The sequence below is a fragment of the Melospiza melodia genome, chromosome 1, assembly GCF_035770615.1.
Source record: "Melospiza melodia melodia isolate bMelMel2 chromosome 1, bMelMel2.pri, whole genome shotgun sequence".
Taxonomy (NCBI): domain Eukaryota; kingdom Metazoa; phylum Chordata; class Aves; order Passeriformes; family Passerellidae; genus Melospiza; species Melospiza melodia.
In genome coordinates this window covers 117,508,296-117,525,841 of record NC_086194.1, presented here as the reverse complement: position 1 = coordinate 117,525,841, position 17,546 = coordinate 117,508,296, and the positions used below count along the sequence as shown (strand labels likewise).

At 35.7% G+C, this 17,546-nt stretch overlaps 1 protein-coding gene across 3 annotated transcripts in view; it reads right to left on the bottom strand.

The window, feature by feature from the left end:
• Window positions 1-2,996: 2,996 nt before the first annotated feature.
• Window positions 2,997-17,546, bottom strand: part of RTTN (rotatin) — a 79,408-nt gene continuing 64,858 nt past the window's right edge. For all 3 annotated transcript variants that reach the window (XM_063165414.1, XM_063165421.1, XM_063165432.1), the window contains 8 exons: window positions 15,857-15,951; window positions 12,302-12,379; window positions 10,771-10,897; window positions 8,846-9,045; window positions 6,807-7,074; window positions 5,465-5,568; window positions 5,040-5,109; window positions 2,997-3,466 (listed from right to left, as the gene is read on the bottom strand). In XM_063165414.1, coding sequence (XP_063021484.1) covers window positions 3,384-3,466; window positions 5,040-5,109; window positions 5,465-5,568; window positions 6,807-7,074; window positions 8,846-9,045; window positions 10,771-10,897; window positions 12,302-12,379; window positions 15,857-15,951 — 1,025 coding nt within the window. In that variant the 3' untranslated portion in view covers window positions 2,997-3,383. The remainder of the gene's footprint in view (window positions 3,467-5,039; window positions 5,110-5,464; window positions 5,569-6,806; window positions 7,075-8,845; window positions 9,046-10,770; window positions 10,898-12,301; window positions 12,380-15,856; window positions 15,952-17,546) is intronic.

Here is a 17,546-nt window from a genome sequence, read left to right as displayed (position 1 = left end):
GCTGTCTCAGCAGTGGAGCTGTAAGTGATTACTTTAGGAGCCACCTTGGAGAGTTGAACCAGAAGAAAACTCAAGTGAAATGTGGAGTAGCCTCAGAATCCCCAGTGGACAGCAACCCTTGTGTGGCTGCTAGCCATTTTTTTTCTCCCCTGGAAGACATTAAAACATTTCTCTGAAGGAAAAGCAGATTTTAGAAGATGTCACAGAGCTTCTACTTTACTGTGAAGGGAAAGCCTTAAAAAAAGCTGGGCTGAAGTCTCAAGTATAGAAAACTCCCCTCCCCAGTCTGGCCAGTACTGCTGCCACAAGCCCATAATTGCTGTAATTTGCAAGTTTGGTATGGAGGGGAATCAATGAAAAACATCATCCAGGGATGCACAGTTGCTGAGTGAGGAGAATCCGTAAGTCCAAATTGCTGGAAGAGCAAAAAATAGTCCCTTTCTCATAAATGAAGTATTTTTCCTGAGGATTTTCAAGTAGGCTTGAGAACCTATTACTGAAAGGTTTGAAAACTTCATCAGTAAGTCATGACTAAATGCCTCTATTTGCATGAACACACACAATCAAAACGAAATTATTTAAGCTTAATCTACAATATTATACCTCTTAAGTGAAAATTATTTCTGTGGAAGTTTCGAACATGCACTAGATGACACATCCATCTTAAAAAAGAATCTGAAAGCCTGATTATTAGTGGATTTTATGCGCTTACCTCTTTTGAATTTAATAACTTCTTTCTTGATTACAAGCTTATCATAAAAGATAAAGCAACCAAGTAAGAGCATGATATATCTGCAGTTAGCACAAATGGTAATTGAATTCTCTTGGATAAGGATTTTCAAGAGACTCCTAGCTTGCATAGCTGTGCCTTTTATTAGGGAAACTAGATGAAAGTTGAATATTGCCTTTTAAATTCTGTAGCTTATTCAGGAAATCCATCTCCACTTTAATTGCACTTTCCTCTGTAAGATAAAAAATTATTTTACAGTTCTTAGAATTTGAAGGTATTTAAGGGTTTAATTTTCTTTGAAAACACAAACATGACAAATACCCCATCCTTCAAGATAGATGGGTCTCCAAAATCTGAAAATTAACTGTGAATGAAGTCTAAATATGTAAATCTTTTTTCATGAAATCAATTAAGACTAAAGGTTATTGTGAGGCTATTTATGGTAGTCTAAGTGCCAGTGAATAGGAAATATAGAGTAATTTACATTTTATAACTCACTTTGTTAACATGCAGGAAGGCAGGATGCAGCCACTATGCTCCCAGTTTTCAAGAGAAAATTTGATGGAAGGAAGTGCTGTCCTTTAAATAAAGACATAAAGCCCTTTCCTTAATCTTGAAGGAAGAAAGCTTATTCACAATATGAATATAGATTTTAGCCCTCAGAGTTTAAAAATTGCTTTGATTTTCCAGAATAGCAACATCAAATGTAAGTATTTGCTTATGACATTGCTACAATTGCTTCCCACAACTATAAATTGTTGCAGAATACTGGGAAAATAACTCATTTTGGGATAAGCACAGCACTAAGGTTTACTGTAACAACAAATGTATTAGCAATTTGCCCAGATTTTTCAATGTGAATAGTTTCTTCAAGAGCAAGCACAGCTTAGTAAAATAGAAATGTCTAATAGAAAACAAGCATCCAGATCTTCTATGGCCTTATTATATTGTACTTGCACTTCATGGAAGTCATGAAACTGCAGCCCTCATTCTCCTCATGAGATCCATGTGTATCCATGCTTTGAATGAGATCTTGCCATCCTTGCAAGAATGGTTACTTTCGTTAGAATTCATTTGGCATTGAATGCTCTCATTTTTTGTCCTTTTGAAACAGAAAAAATGGCAAACAATCTGCACTTTGACTTAGTGACTGATTTATGAGAAAGAGCATTGGGGTGAGTATGCTGAAACATAAGTCTCTGAAGAGACTTAGCACTTGGTAGTCTGAGGGAAAAAGACCTCACACTTCCAAGCCCAGTCAGCAAATGCTGACTTGCAGAGCTGTCTCCTGCCCTGCAGCTGAGTGTTCTACAATAAATACCATGGGATGGGCATGACAGCATTTAACAACTGCTTAGCAAAATACAGTAAGTGGAAAAGAATCAAGTTTTGGTGGTCCATGCTTGCTCTTTGTTTGGTGGAGGGATGGGAGATAAGCCAATAATTACATTTCTAGTAATGACTTAACCCAGCCATAAGCATCACACTTATGGTCAGCTGAATTATATCAAGTCACACATAATTTACAAGCACTGCTAAACAAATAAACCACAATCCCCTCTGTCAGCAGAAAAAAATACTTTCATCACCTGGTTAAGAAGAAAAGACTAATTACAGGTAGACATGGCCTTGCTATAATTCTTAGAGATGTTATTTGGGTTTTGCTTTGAATTAGCTCCCTTCTATCTGACTCTGACATAAAATAAAAGCTTTAAGTGTTGAGGGAAATTAGAACATCCTGTTAGGTATTCCATAAGCACGGCCAGAAAAACAGTAGTGCTCAGAGAGCAATGTATTTTTTTTCCTCAAACTCTTTCAGCATAGAGTACTGAAAAAGTTGGAGCAATAGGTACACAGTAGCACTTCAAAGGCCACACAGGCCTGGATAATAGTGGGGGGGAAGAGAGGGGAGAATTTGCCCCAAGCAAAAGATTCCAAGTCTTTAGAAACCAACAGATTTTGACTCAAATATTTTCTACGTTGTTGTAATGTAACTAAAATGGATGCACACACCCCATATCCTGAAAAAACTGCTATGTTAGCCTGTCACCTCTAATATCAGCAATTGAGCTCTTTTTCAATTGTTAGCATCTTAAAAAACATGCAGCAATTTGAACTGAAATCTTCTTCAAAACCACAACACACACCTTGCTGTTCTGCATCTAATATGTATAACACACCACAATTGCCACCATTTTCAGTTTTTAATCTGAGCATACACTCTGCACACCTGCAATCTTAAAAATTCCACTTCACTCACAGCAAATGCTGATCTCAGCTAAAAACCCCTTTATTAAGAACAATCCAAACCAGAAATTCTAATACTGTACAGTAACAATTTCAATGCATAATTTAAGAAAATTACTCATTTTTCAAATCTTTTCCCCTGTACATTCCTTCTTCTGTGTACATACTTTACATAGTAGCATAATTATAATTTCCCATTGGGATTACAGTACAAACAGTTTGAACCAGAAACAGTGCAATTTCTTTGGTTCAAAGAGATGAACTTCTTACTCAAAGGCTTCATAAATTTCTTCCACAGCAAATCTGCTGCTGTCACAAATCTGTGAATCAGAAGTGCTTTCTTCAAATTTCAGGCTCTCATTGAACAAGCTATTCAATTTCAACATGAGAAGTTGACTGATGACCATTAACAATCAAGAAGCTGCACTATATTCTCTAAGCATTTTAAATGGTAGGCATGTAGTTCATTTTCTTCTGGCTGGGGAGAACCTGAAAGGAAAAAAAACCCCAAGATGATTCTTAATACACAATTACTTTTCCAAAGATTGCATTAAATGCTTTGCAAGAACTCATGCTGGTTTATTACCTTAACCTCTGTATTAATGCGTAAAAAATCACATACTTTTACTTTATGTTGCAAAGTCTGTTTTGGTTTTACTCTTGGGTATGACAAAGCAGAAAAAGTAAAATAACAATAGCCATGTTGAAATATTTCCCCACGTGTACTCAGAATAACAACCTACCATTTTAGCCCAATTATCACTGTCAAGTGATCAAAGTTTTACAAGCACAGACTAGTTGGGATCCTTAATGCAGGAATGTTTTAGTGACAATATTGATGACATATTACAGAACTATAAACCATAATAATGACAGTTGCATAAAATCTTTTCTATTCCTTATTTTGATACGTAAATTTTTATTGAATTAAAAATCAATAGTTCAGTCTGGGCCTTCATGTTCTATAGCAGTACATAAATAAATGGGTATTAATGCTATGAGGTGCTAATCTGTAAAAGGTACATATTTCTACCTTGTTGATTCAACAAGGTAGCAAAGTCTCTGATCCGTGGTAATTCTGCTGTAAGGAACAATACAAACTTGTTAATATATTATCAGTATGTGAAATGTTGTACTGTTAGGTTTAAGGGTTGACTTAGTAATGGCTGAATTTGAAACCACAGTACATTCTCAAAATTAATTAATTTGGGTGACAGCACAGGAAAAATTATGAGATGTTATATCAAAAATACACCTCCTCCTTATTAGGATACCCACAATGGTCAAAGTAGAGAGAAAGTTTGTGGCAAATATGGTATGCAAATACTATGGAAACCTTGTATGATAAGCCCCTTAATCAATAAACCTATTTCAGTACATCCAGAACAATTTAAATTAGTAGGAAAGCTCACTAGCTTAAAAAGACATTATCATGTCCTTTCAAGATTAGACTAACTTGATGTGACTAACAACCAATAAACCCATTATTAGCTACTGAAGCTCCAGATCAGTGTTTGAACACTTTCCATACTGAATGTTCTTCAGCTGAATCTATTGTACTGCAGCCATTCAAACAAGAGCTATGTTCAGTTACTTAAGCAAAAATGTGAAGCTTTCAGAATGTCACTAACCCATGCCAGAATGCTTTAATGTGGGAACACTGCTCTGTTCTGATCCCATCTCTGTGTGGCTCAACAGAGAATCCTGAGGCTGAGCACAGTTAGGCAAAGTCACTGCTAAAAGAACAATTTTTCTTATCACTAAATTTAAGATTTAAAGATTCACACAACTGGACTGTGAAAAGGCTCTTTATTGCAAGCATGATCAGACCTATACTTCAAAACTAACCTTGGTAATTATCTAAGGTGTTCACCTAAGGCATTTTTCTCCATCTCTATTTATAAGATGCCTAACTATAAGTCACATTGCTAATTGTGATTTTAGGGAAAAAGTATCCTTTCAAAAACTTGTAGCACAACAAAAGCTTACTGTGATGATATAAACTGAAATGCTTTAATGATGGAAAAATTAAGAATTGGCATTAAGTAGAAATAAGACCTACTTTTCTTCAGTAAAGAATAAGCTTCATCTATTCTTCTCCTTATGGATGGATTCTTCAAAGTCACTTTTGCCTGTAGTACACACAAACACACAAAACACAATGAGATTTCTTGCCCACATGATCGCTCCTTAATAGCAAAGTTTAAAAAATTACAATAATTTATCAGATCATGAGATGTAGGAATTTTTAGAATTAATATAACTGTATCACCATATAGACTGCATTTATATAAGAAGTCACAAATTACAAAGGACAAACTGCTTCTATACCATGTTCTTTAATCTCTCAGCCTCGGCAGCTATGCAATCAAAATAAAACAGAATGACTATTTTAAACTTTATGATTATTTACTTAGAGATTACTGTATTGTTTACAGCATAAAAGTATAACATTACAGTTTTTTCACAGATTTCTTAAATACTAACCTTCTGATAGTTGTGAAGCAAAGCCCAAAGCGAAGCTGCTCCTATTCTCTGAACAGCAGGACTGTTACTTTCCAAACAGGCAGACAGTACTGCAATTGCTTGATCTAATGAGACAAATAAAAAAACATGAAACCAAATGCATCTAGAAAATATAATCAAGAGCAATGCAAATATATTTACATGCCTCAGTAGATTGATGCTTGGAGTATACTTATTTTTATGACTAGTACTGGTATGGCAGAGGAATTACAGAAACTTTATTATCGATTAAGTTTCAATATGCTCATAAAATCAGCACAGTACATTGAAAGAAGTGTTAAAAACAATATAGCAAAACAAAACCAAGTAATGCTACAAAGTTAAGCCACCAGTAATAAAACATTAACATTATGTATAGCTATCAGCTATGCTAAGGGACTAAGTAAGCTGTGAAACTGTTTTATAACTCCCAGTAGCCACAATTAGAGCCACATCAGGATGGATATTAAGACTTTTTTATTTCCCTTCATACTTATTATGCACATGATTTGCAACCAATGAAAAATATTTGCCACCTCACTTTAGGTGCTTTAATTTTGTAGAATTGCTCTGAAGCCAAACTCTTCCACTTTGCTTCTTCACTTCACAACAAAAATTCATAGATTATGTAAGTCAATAATGTATATTTAATTAAGGCAGTAAATCCAAATCTTAAGAAAAATAAAAAGCATGGACCCTATGGAAAACCTGCTGAGAATTTGAAACAAAGACAGAAGCATTCTCTCTGCAATTCAATGAGGGAAGGAAACATATCTTCTACAAACAACCAAAAAAAAGTTCTGAGCATATTATTACATTAAATATATATGCCATGACACAACTTTATCACTATCATAAACATTTTTTGTACATGACAGGATATAAAATAGTTTGTCTCAACATTGATTATTTGCATAAGCTAACAAAGTTTTGTCTAGTTGAAAGATAGGAACGTCAATTACTTCAAATGGACTGATACAAAGAATCCTTCAACCCTCCCTGAAAAACTAGCAGTTTGAGAAAACCGCAAAAATCCTTTCATTCATAATCAGTCATTATATCCAAATGATCTGCCTAACAACGAATCTTGATTTGCTTTTGAAAACTATTTATTTGGTTTTCCTTTTATTATGTATTACTGTAATTGTCTCTCTGCCAAAATATGTATTCTGCAATTCTAAAAATTAATTAAAAAAAAAAAATGCTCTTCTAAAATACAACATTGAGTTCTTGGTCAGTAACCCAAACTGCCATGAAAATATAGTCTTCTGGAAGCCATGATATTCTCAGAGAAAAACAGTTTGCACACCCTTCAGATACTTACCATTACCTAATATCTTCGGTTTATTAGCTGGACTAAAACATATGTTATGTAGAATAAGAAGTGCTAGATGTTGGCTGCTTTTGTGCTTGTATTTACACATTTCAATGATCTGGTCTAAAAAGCCATTTATCTTCATAACCATCTGTTGTCCATCTTCTCCAAAAGATATGTTCAGTAGCAGCTTTAGCCAGAGCGTAGACACGTTACCAGAATTTTTATTACTTCCTTTTGGCAATGAAAGAGATAAAAAGTTCTGCAGGAAGTTACTCTGTTAGAAGGAAGAAAAAGGGTTTCAGAATTTATAGTATTCCATGGCTTGTTTGCTGTTGTCTGACCTTCCAATCCACATACTTGACCTAGCATTATTAAATTTATACATTAAAGGCAACCCATTATAAGTCAACAATTTTTGAAAAAAAATACATAGAAAAAGAATCTGCTGCATGATTAAAAAGTTGGTATGGTAACATACAGTTTCTTCTATAATAATATGCAGTGTAGATATATAAAAGTTGATCCAACACAATATATTTCTTTAAAGACTAATTCCCACACTACATAAGCTTTTTGCTTTGCACTCATTGTTTCTACCCAAAAATAAACTAGTGACATTTTAAGTGAATCAATGCACTATTGTTAATGCATACTTGATTCCTTACTTATTATTGCATCCTATTGAAAAATGTTAAAGGAATCACAGGATGTCTTGAGTTGGAAGTGACTTGTAAGAACCTACAGCACCACTCCTCCCTTCACTGCCAGCCAGAGCAATGTCCTCTATTTTTGTAAGCTTTTAAGAAAAAGAACTGTGCATTGATATGACATAAACTATCTCAGCTTCGCCTCCACTTTAAGGAGATTGTGAGAAGATGAAAATCAATTCCCCTGTTGCAAGAGGGAGGCGTTCTGACATTAATTCCTCTAATGAAAAAGTCCTTTACTAAATATTCCCAGGCTCACTGAATCTTGACAATATACACAAGCATCTGGTTGAAAGCAAGCAACCCAGCATACAAACTCATTGTGGTTTTCTTCATGTGAATATAACATTGGTAATTTAATTTTCACAGAGGGAATTGGTTATTCAGCATTGCTTACACTTATGAAAGCAGAGCCCAAGAGACAGAAGGAAGTACTATCCCACTAGAGTGAAACTCTGAAGAGCATAAAAGCAACAACAATTCTCAGAATACAACAGCTACTAGAGAAGAGATCTCAAACTCTGTTTCTTTCAAAAAGTTTGAGTATTAGCCACTTTGCAATGGTATGACTGTGCTTTTCATAATTAGCATCCCAAAAAGATTTATTTCTCCCTGCATTTCTAACAGGTAATTAGGTCCAAGAACAGAACATTGTTAATGGAGATCAAAACAAATTTTTGCAATTAATCAACTACTATAAAAGTTGCTAGAAATAAACTCACTTTTTATAATTTCTACTGATTTAGCTCATCTTATCACGTCACTACTACAGTTGACTTTCTCAAGGTTTGAATTAATTTAAATGATCAAAGTTTAAGGGAAACAGATTTTTCAAAGCACATTTCATAAAACAGAGTAAGGATCATTCTATATACAACATATAAAAAGGAAAAGACATTACATACCTTTGTGTACTAAGAATAGATTTTTATCCAACATTCAATCATTGCTTTTTTTCTTAGAACTTTTACAAAGGTTATGTTTCCAGAGCATACCTTATGATTCACACAATGTTTAATTTCTTGGTCATTCACATGCAGCTTGTTCTACAGCACACTCACTGGCTTGATCCACTAGTGATTGCTATCAATATATGTGGGTATTAAAAATGGTACAACCCACTGAAACAAAAAGCTGTAGCAAAAATTGTCCAGACTACGAATATGACTGAATTACACTCTGTTCTTAGGGAACAGTAACACAACTGAGAAGACACAATGGATTTGATTCCCACAGATGCATGTCTATATGATCACAGGACACTCCATATTAAAATATGAGTGTTCATGAGAAAGGAAACTGCATCCATTGCTAAAATACAGGTAACCATTTACTTACCTTCTGAATAATGCCTTTACAGTCATGAGACAGAGCAAGGTTAGATATTAGACAAAAGACCACCTGCTGAACTGGGCTGTTATCATTTGACACATGAGAAGCCAATTTCAAGATGTAATGCATTAATGAATTGCCAGCTGCACTTCGTGCAGAGGGAAGTGATGATTGTCCACCACTGGCCCAACAAAGTGAAGCACAACCTTAAAGCAATGAGACATTTATCATATTAGAAATGCAGATATGTATTTAAAAGAAAAATCTATAGTAAGAACAGTGCAACTGCTCAAACACTGAGATGGAACTTTTCAAAGGATTTGCTAGGTATCTTTTCTTTGAACCCCAATGAAGTCAATCAGACATGCTATGAATAGAATTGTGGCTGAATGTAGCACTTTAGTGGAATAGGCGTCTACTGTTCTATTGTTCTAGAATGTAAGAGGTGATTCTGCTGTTAAATAGAAGCTATTGCTCCATCTTAGAAAGTCTCTTTAAAAGCCAGAACATATATCTAATTATACAAGTATTTGGAGGTTGAATCTGAAAGGATCCTCTGAAACTGTCTCAGAAAAAGAGGTCTCTGTATAATTTGAAAGGATTAATATAAGTTTCTTAGAATATTTTTCTGAGAAATGTAAGCGCTGTCTGCAGCTGTCACTACATTGTACAACAGAAGAATGCACAATCCTGTGCTACAGAGCTACAAGTTTGAATTATTACAGCAGCAGGGAACAGCCTGACCTAGTACAGATAAATGCCTTCTGCACAAATATAGATATATGTGCTTTTCTTTAGTGGCACTGGCCATCAGCAACAACAAGTAATTTCTTACACAGCAAAAGTAAACAAAAATGAGACAATGTTTAACTGTGACAAATATTTACATGCATTTCTCTGACTACACTGAGGAGGAGTGGTTAACCAGTTCAGAGTAGGTAAATTTGGGACACCCCATAAGCCAGCTATTCCCAATAGAAGGAAAAAACATGATTGATCAGAGAGCACGTGCTCTTATCAGCAAGGAAAATAAAAATGCAGCCTAGAGTCACGTCAGCTTGATTTCTTGCACGTGGACAGGACAGTACATTTTTATTTTTCACTCTGTAGCTGACTAATACACTTCTTCAGCCCATATTAAAGAAATTCTTTATGAAAAAAGTAATTGCAAGTTCATTTAAGGTCTGGAGATATTAACTTAAAATAGTCATATTTTAACCATTAACTATTTATTTTAACAGTTATGGTATCCTGACAGGGAGAAAGGAACAGACACTTTTGTGTCTCTTTAAACTACTTGCAAATCATTATTTATGATTTGCTAAATCTAAATAACTAGGATATGGAAAGAAAAAAATCCATGCTAGAAGAAAGTTCAGGCTTCTAGTAGTGGGGATAATTATCAATGGAAATAAAAGGTTTGATCAAATTAAAAGGAGATTTCTTATGAAAAATATACAAATGCAAGCTACTGAGTCCAAGGCATAAATAAACTGAAGAAACTTAATACAAAATTGAATTTGATTGACTATTTCAAAACCAGAATTATTCTCAATAAGGATTGATGTACAACCCATACAAAGTGCTGATACACTGTTCTCTATTAAAGAATTCCTAGAATAGTACTTCTATAATATGTTACTCAGTTTGGCAGGACATTCAGCAAAACCTTCAAACGTAATGGTTTGAATTAAATGCTATTTAATCCTTTAGTACAATTGCACTCTTACTAAACTCAACAGCTTGGACCAGATCTGAATAAAAGTCTGGAATGTATTAAAATCAAAACTCTTGATGGGCTTTGATGGAGCAGTGCTTTTACTTTCCTCTCATGGTAGCAATAAACATTCTTTTCCCTTTATTAAGCTTTTCTGTCTTAATTATTCTGGTAAAATAGTTTGATGTATTCCACCACATAGTGACTTTCATACCTGCAGGATAGTTTGCAGTGTAGACACAAAGCAAATGCAGAGCTATTTCCATTGAGGAATCATCTGCTAAAAACCACGGCCATAGAGAATGCAGAACAGGAACAAGATGAGCTTTGAGTGCTGCCATCTACAACAATATGAGGAAGAATTTCAAATGCAATCAGTCCTTTGAAAATGAAATGTACAATGAGAAAACCATATTTTTATCTTATGGTTTAAAAGACTGTACAGAGAACCGACACCATCATTTCAACCACGAATGAATTTAACCCTACGCCAGTACAAACCAGCACATATCTTAATTACTGAAAGATATGCAAACAAAAGTAAAGTTTTATTCATTCCAAGTGTTCTTTTTCAAGAGCTCTCTAAGTTTTTATTCAACTCCTTCTAAAGTAATTATTGGAATTCAAAAAGCATGGAAATACAAGAGTGCAGTTGTATACAGAGCAAATGATAGAAATCTTCAGTTATCAACCTCCTTCAATCCTCCAAGCAATTCTTTCTGCAGATCCTGATCAAAAACTGAAAAACTTTCCACAATAATCTTAGCTGTGGTTATGGCACAACCAAGTTACGGGGACTTCAGGAATAATCAGATGCCTTATTCAGCCCCAAGTGTTCTGTATACATGCCCTGGAAAAGGGGTACTCCTAGTAAGTCAGGAAATCTTGTACTTTTACCACTGCATTTGCTAAAAGTAGCCCAAGTCGTATAAACAGCACAAGTAACACAATGCCAAGAAAAATTAAACTGGGAAAGTGGAAATAAATGTGTGAATGGTATCAGCAATAAGAAAGGGGAAGAGCAGTGATCCGACAGAACAAACACAGGATAGAGTGAAAACAAGTAATGTAGTATTTTCCCCATGGAAAAAACAAGTAGGTAGAATGGAAGTTGAAAAGAAATTGAAAAGAACAGAGGAAAAAAACCACAAGAATAAAATGAAAAGATTTTCAAGATTTTGACAAGAAAAATTATTTTATAATACACAGATATGAAAACAAAATTGTCTTTTGGAGGATTAGTACAATTCATTCAGATAAAGAAAAATAAATAGCAAATTATTTTTTAGATTTTATTTTGTTTTGCTTGTTTTGTTGGGGTGATTTTGGGGTTTTCCTGTCTTTCAGAAAGGCAAAAAAGGTACAGAGAGGAAATAAATTTCTAAGATCTGAAATGTATCTCCATGCACCTTTCTGGTGGCCCCACACTTTTCTCCACATCCATTTTTCATGTTGTATGCTTTGAAAATTATAATTATTGACTTACAAAAAGCAGAAGTGGATATAAAAGATAACAGCCATCTGAAACCATTGGGAGACAATGTTTCCACATGAACACAAAGTTCCTAATAGATATGTGAAGTATTCTTAGGAAGTGGGAATAATAATAATGAAGAAGTATTTCTTGCCATTAATATAAAGTTTAAATTTAGCCAGCTTGCAAATAACTTCAAAGCAGTAAAAAAAAAAATATCTTCATTCAGTAACTAAATGTGTTCATATTACTTCAGTATAAAAATACTTACTTTGCATTCTTCATTTTGAAAGAGGCAGTTTCTAAGGAGCTGCATCGAACACCTTAACTCCTTGATAAGGTAATCCTCCTATCCAGGGAAAAATAATTGAAGATCATCAATGTAAGACAGAATGAATTTTGTACAAGGAGGAAAGATATTTCAAAAGAAGAAGTGCAAATCTAAGGTATCAGTGTTTGGGTCACATCTGCTCAGCACTTTTCTTCTGATTTCACGTAGAATTCATCTCAGCTAGCTTCAAGCACATTTACTAAAGACATTTATAACCAGTAACCTATTATCCTTATCTCTCTTCATAACCACAGAAACTATTTCTAAGGGCACCAATGTGACCAAAAGCAGAAATCTGTACGGTTGAGCTCCATTTCTCTTACAACTAATAAAGAACAGGTGGAACCTTCCTGAGTATTTGTTCCATCCTAAAGCACATGTCTAAAACAAGTCAAATGAATCATTCCCTAGAAGAATTTCTTTTTGTTCCTTGGATGGAAACAAGGTTAAATTAGCTCTGTCTTTCAGACCCTGAGATGAGCTCAGTTGAAGCATGGTGCTAATAATGTTAAGGTTGTGGGTTTGACCTCTATATGGACATTCATTTAAGAACTGGATTTGATGATCCTTGGGAGACCCTTCCAACTCAGACTATTCTGTGATCTCTACAGCAGGTCAGGCCAATCCATCCTTATATTCCCAGGATCTTAATTTCCTATCCTTAACTATAAATATAGAAGCTATAAATAACTTCCAACCTGATAAGACTATTACAAAAATAAACACAGACCTTCGGACAGCGAGGTGCTACCCTGAGATTCAAGTTACAAGTGAACAAAGAATCTACCGTCTTGACAGAGCTGTGACACTACAGGGCAGTGATGGCTGCCCTAACTCCTTTAAGGGCGACATACTAAACCACTTCTGAAAGATTACCACATTTCAAAAAGCTTGTTCACCACAGGATACTATTCCTGTCTTATCAAGCATAAAGGAACAAAAACGTAAAATAGGACTCATACTTAATCTCAGACAAGGTGAAGAAACAATGCATGCTTATAAATAATGATGTGCTTACACATCATAAATCATGTGTTTGATGCCATTTAAAGATGAAGTACTCTGCAGTACAGCCCACTGCAAAAAGGTTAATGAAAGCCAGGTGTAGTAGATCAGGAAGAAATATACAAGTCATTATTACAAATATATTTTATAACTGGATTGTCTCACCACTAGTCAAATAAAATGCTAACACTAAGACAAGACTCTTAAGACAAGAATTCTTTCAAGGAATTCTCTATGTATTAATTTAGTTAATAAGTAAAATAGTATTAAAATGCCACAAGCTACAACTCATATTTAGTGTACAAACTTCTAAGAGGTTGAAAAAGTTATGGATTGCATCAATAGCATTGTTTAGATGTATTTATTTCAGGATATCTTGCTTTTTACTACAATAATATTTTGACATGATTTTTGAAAGTTTGACTACTTCTAAATACTTTTCATGCTCTTTATTAGCATCACACTAATTATTGTGAAAGAAAAGGAATATCAAGTAAAACACCTCAGTTGACCTGAGAATGAAGCTAGGTAAACACACTTTTCCCAATAGTTAAAAGTCAGAGAAAGGAGAAAAGAACTTTCCTCTGAGAGTTGTGCTCTGAAGTAGATGAAGTGACAGTTTTGTGAATGATCAGCTAAATCTACCACGAGAGCAATGTCTCAGTGTCTCCCACATGAAACTGTCATTATGTACCACATATGATGAACAGCACACTTACATATGATGCAATAACCTACAGTCCCAGCTAAGCAGGAAATCTGTCACAAAATATTTTGCCAATCTTTCAAAGAATTTTCAATTAAACATAAGATGCTTTTCTGAACTTTCTCAGAGGCTTCTTTCCTCCAATTTCATTCAAATCTCAAGGTCAAACTCAAATTTTTTTAAGAGCTCATTGTTATAAAACACAATTTCATACTCTCACAAATCAAGGCTAATGTCTGTATCAAAACCTCAGAGAAAAATACTATTTAGCTGAAGCAATGCAGAAATACCCTACAAGCAATTTCTGATTTATGTGGGAGTGGACAAGATATCAAACTTGACAGCAGAGGTTACTGCCTGTATTTTATTAATTCTCTTAGATGAAAGTGGCAAAAGAACAAGCAAATTGCAACAAAAATCTTATGAAATTGTTGTATCATGGCAAGACATAATTTATGTCTATATGTGCTAAAGAAGACTTGGGTAACATGAGAGCCTGGAAGAACTGGAAGGCAGGTTGAAAAACAAAGGCTAAATAAATAAACTGTGAATGGAGAGAAACTACTGGGAATGCAGGCAGTGGAAGAACCACAAGTAGGAGGTTAAAAAGACCCAAAATTGAAAAGAAGCCAAAAAATCAGGGACAATTGAGTCTGATGACAGAATCTGAGATGTCCAGACCAACTCTGAAGGAGAAGAGAAAAAAAATAATACTGAAAGCCAGATAATAGGAAAGTAAAAAAGCTATTATTTACATGCACAAGCAGAATGGAACTAGTTTTGGGATGGGAGGGAGATTGACTGATGCAAGAACAGACAAAACCAACATAGCTAGCACTGGTTGAAAGACACTGAAAAAAGCAGCTTAAGAAAACAAAAAAATATTATTGTGGAAACAAGATGGAGAAAATTAGCTGTGTTAGATAGGGCCATAAAGTCAAGACTGAAAGTCCAACTAAGTTTGAAAACAATACTCTGATATTGCTATAAGATAAATATAATGAATTACAAATATGACAGATTACAAAAGGATGAGATGCGTATGTGAGTGGATGTCTGAAAGTGAATTTTGAACTCTCAATCAGCCTGCTATTTGCTGCTTTCAGCCAGGATGGACTAGTTGCTTATTCTGATAACCTGGACTAAAAGTAGGAAATCCTGAATCCCCCAATTCATGAAAAGACATGAAACAAAACCAGTAATTCAGAGGCTGATCATGTTGTACTTCCATGTAGATTACTGAGTTTAGGCAAATGGAAACTTGGAGTTCTGGACAGAAAAGTTAGTGGAAAAAAGAATTCCTCAAAAAAGATTGCCCCTCACAGAAAGAAATGGGCTCAAAAAGAAGAATATGAAGATCCTAGTTGGAGGAACAATGTGGCAAATGGGAGAAGATCCTGAGGACCAGAGAGAGGCATGGAAAAAAACTACCAGGACATGCCCAGGGGCTTTGTCCAGTGAACAACCAGGGCTGGGCAGCTGCAAAGTATGAACCAAGGTGATTTTCCGTCTGACATTCCTGAAGTAGCAGTCATCTCTATGTTGGAAAAGGTAGTTGAGACTAGTGAGACCTCTGGGTGGAAGAGTGTGTGAGATAATTAAGTTGGTAGAAGTTCTAACATCATTGAATTTTATAGAAGCTCCAGTATCTGGATCCACTACAAGCTGTCATTTACTTTGTCTCATCCAGGACACAGGCAAGCACTATCTGCCTCAAGAAAATAACCAAACAAAAGAAAGGTGGGGAGTGCCTTATCCTATCAGTGTTCTGGTTTTATAGCTACCTTTCTTCTCTGTGCTTTCCCAGGCTTTAGGGAATCCAAATTCAGCTGTGCGTGGATGTGCTTCATGTTTTCTATACAGCTGTCTATCAGGTCAGCTGGAAGACAAAAAACCAGTAACATTTATAATTACATTCACAATCAAAAATGTTATATTAAAAACCAAAGTATCCTTCTGGCAATGATCTTCTTGTTCTCTACTTGATATCAGGAAGTAGCAAACACTTTCTGAGATTAAGTGCATCTACCTGAATGCTCTCAAGAAGCAAGAATACATTTGAGGCCTCTTGCAACAAAGTCCCACGAGAGGAATGCCCAAAGGAAGGACTGGTAAGATTGAGAGGGGAAGATGATTTGGGTGGAGCAGAAAATAACTAATAACTCTTCAGGATATCTTCAATGATACTGCTTAAAAGTGAGAAACTTCAAGAGATTAAAGCACCAATTTATTTTACCCAACCTCTCCCTAACAACAGCAGATTTGCTGCATCCTTTGTGAGACAAAGCAAAGCAACCACTCATGTGACTTAAAGGGCAAAACGTAGAGTTAGGGTCTTTTCTTTGGATCTAGAGTCTTTAAGTCACTACAAGACGATGGAGTGATTATGTAAGTGGAGAAGGTAAGAGCTACAGATATTGTCTGGGCATCTGTAAGGATTTTGACATGGTCCTTTACAACACCCTTCCAAATTGGAGTTATGTAATTGACAGGTGGACTGCATAGTGGATGAGGAATTGGTTAGATGGTCACACCTAGGGGGTAGCAGTCAATGGATGAATGTCCAGATGGAGAGTGGTGACAAGTGGTGTCCCTCAGGGACCCATATTGGGACCAATAGTGTTTCATGTCTTCATCAGTAACATAGTGGGATTGAGTGTATCTGCAGCAAATTTGCAGGTGTCACCAAACTGAACAGGGCAATTGACACATCTGAGGTCTCAGATGCCACCCAGAGGGACGTAGACAAGCTCAAGGTCCAGATGGACCTCATGAGGTTCAACAAGGTCATGTGCAAGGTGCTGCACTTGGGTTGGGACAATCCCCACTATCAATACAGACTGGGAGATAAAAACATTGAGAACAGCCCTGCCAAGATGTAATCAGGGCACTGGTGAATGAAAGGTTGGACATGGCCAGGCAATGTGAGTTCACAGTCTAGAACACCAAGTGTATCATGGACTGCATCCAAAGCAGAGTGGCCAGAAGGGCAAGGGAGAAAATTCTGCCCCTCTGCTCTGCTCTGGTGAGACCCTACCTGCAACACTGCAGCCAGCTCTGAGGTCCCCAGAGAAAAGAGAAAAGACCCGTTGGAGCGAGTCCAGAGGCAGATCAAAATAATACTGAGAGAGATCTAATACATCTATGAGGACAGGCTGAGAGAGTTGGGATTGCTCAGCCTGGAGACAAGAATGGTCCAGGAAAACCTGGTTGCAGCCTTCCATTTAAAAGGAAAAGCTTAAGAAAGATGGAGACAAACATTTTAGTGAGGCCTATTTTTAAGGGGTAATGGTTTTAAACTAATAGAGGACAGACTAAATGTGAGGAAGAAACTTTTTTACAATGAGGATGGTGAAACAGTGGAACAGGTTGTACAGAGAGATGGTGGAAGCCCCAACCCCGGAAACAGGTTGGATAGGGCTCTGAGTAACCTGACAAAATTGAAACTGTCCCTGATTATTGCAGGGGGGGCGT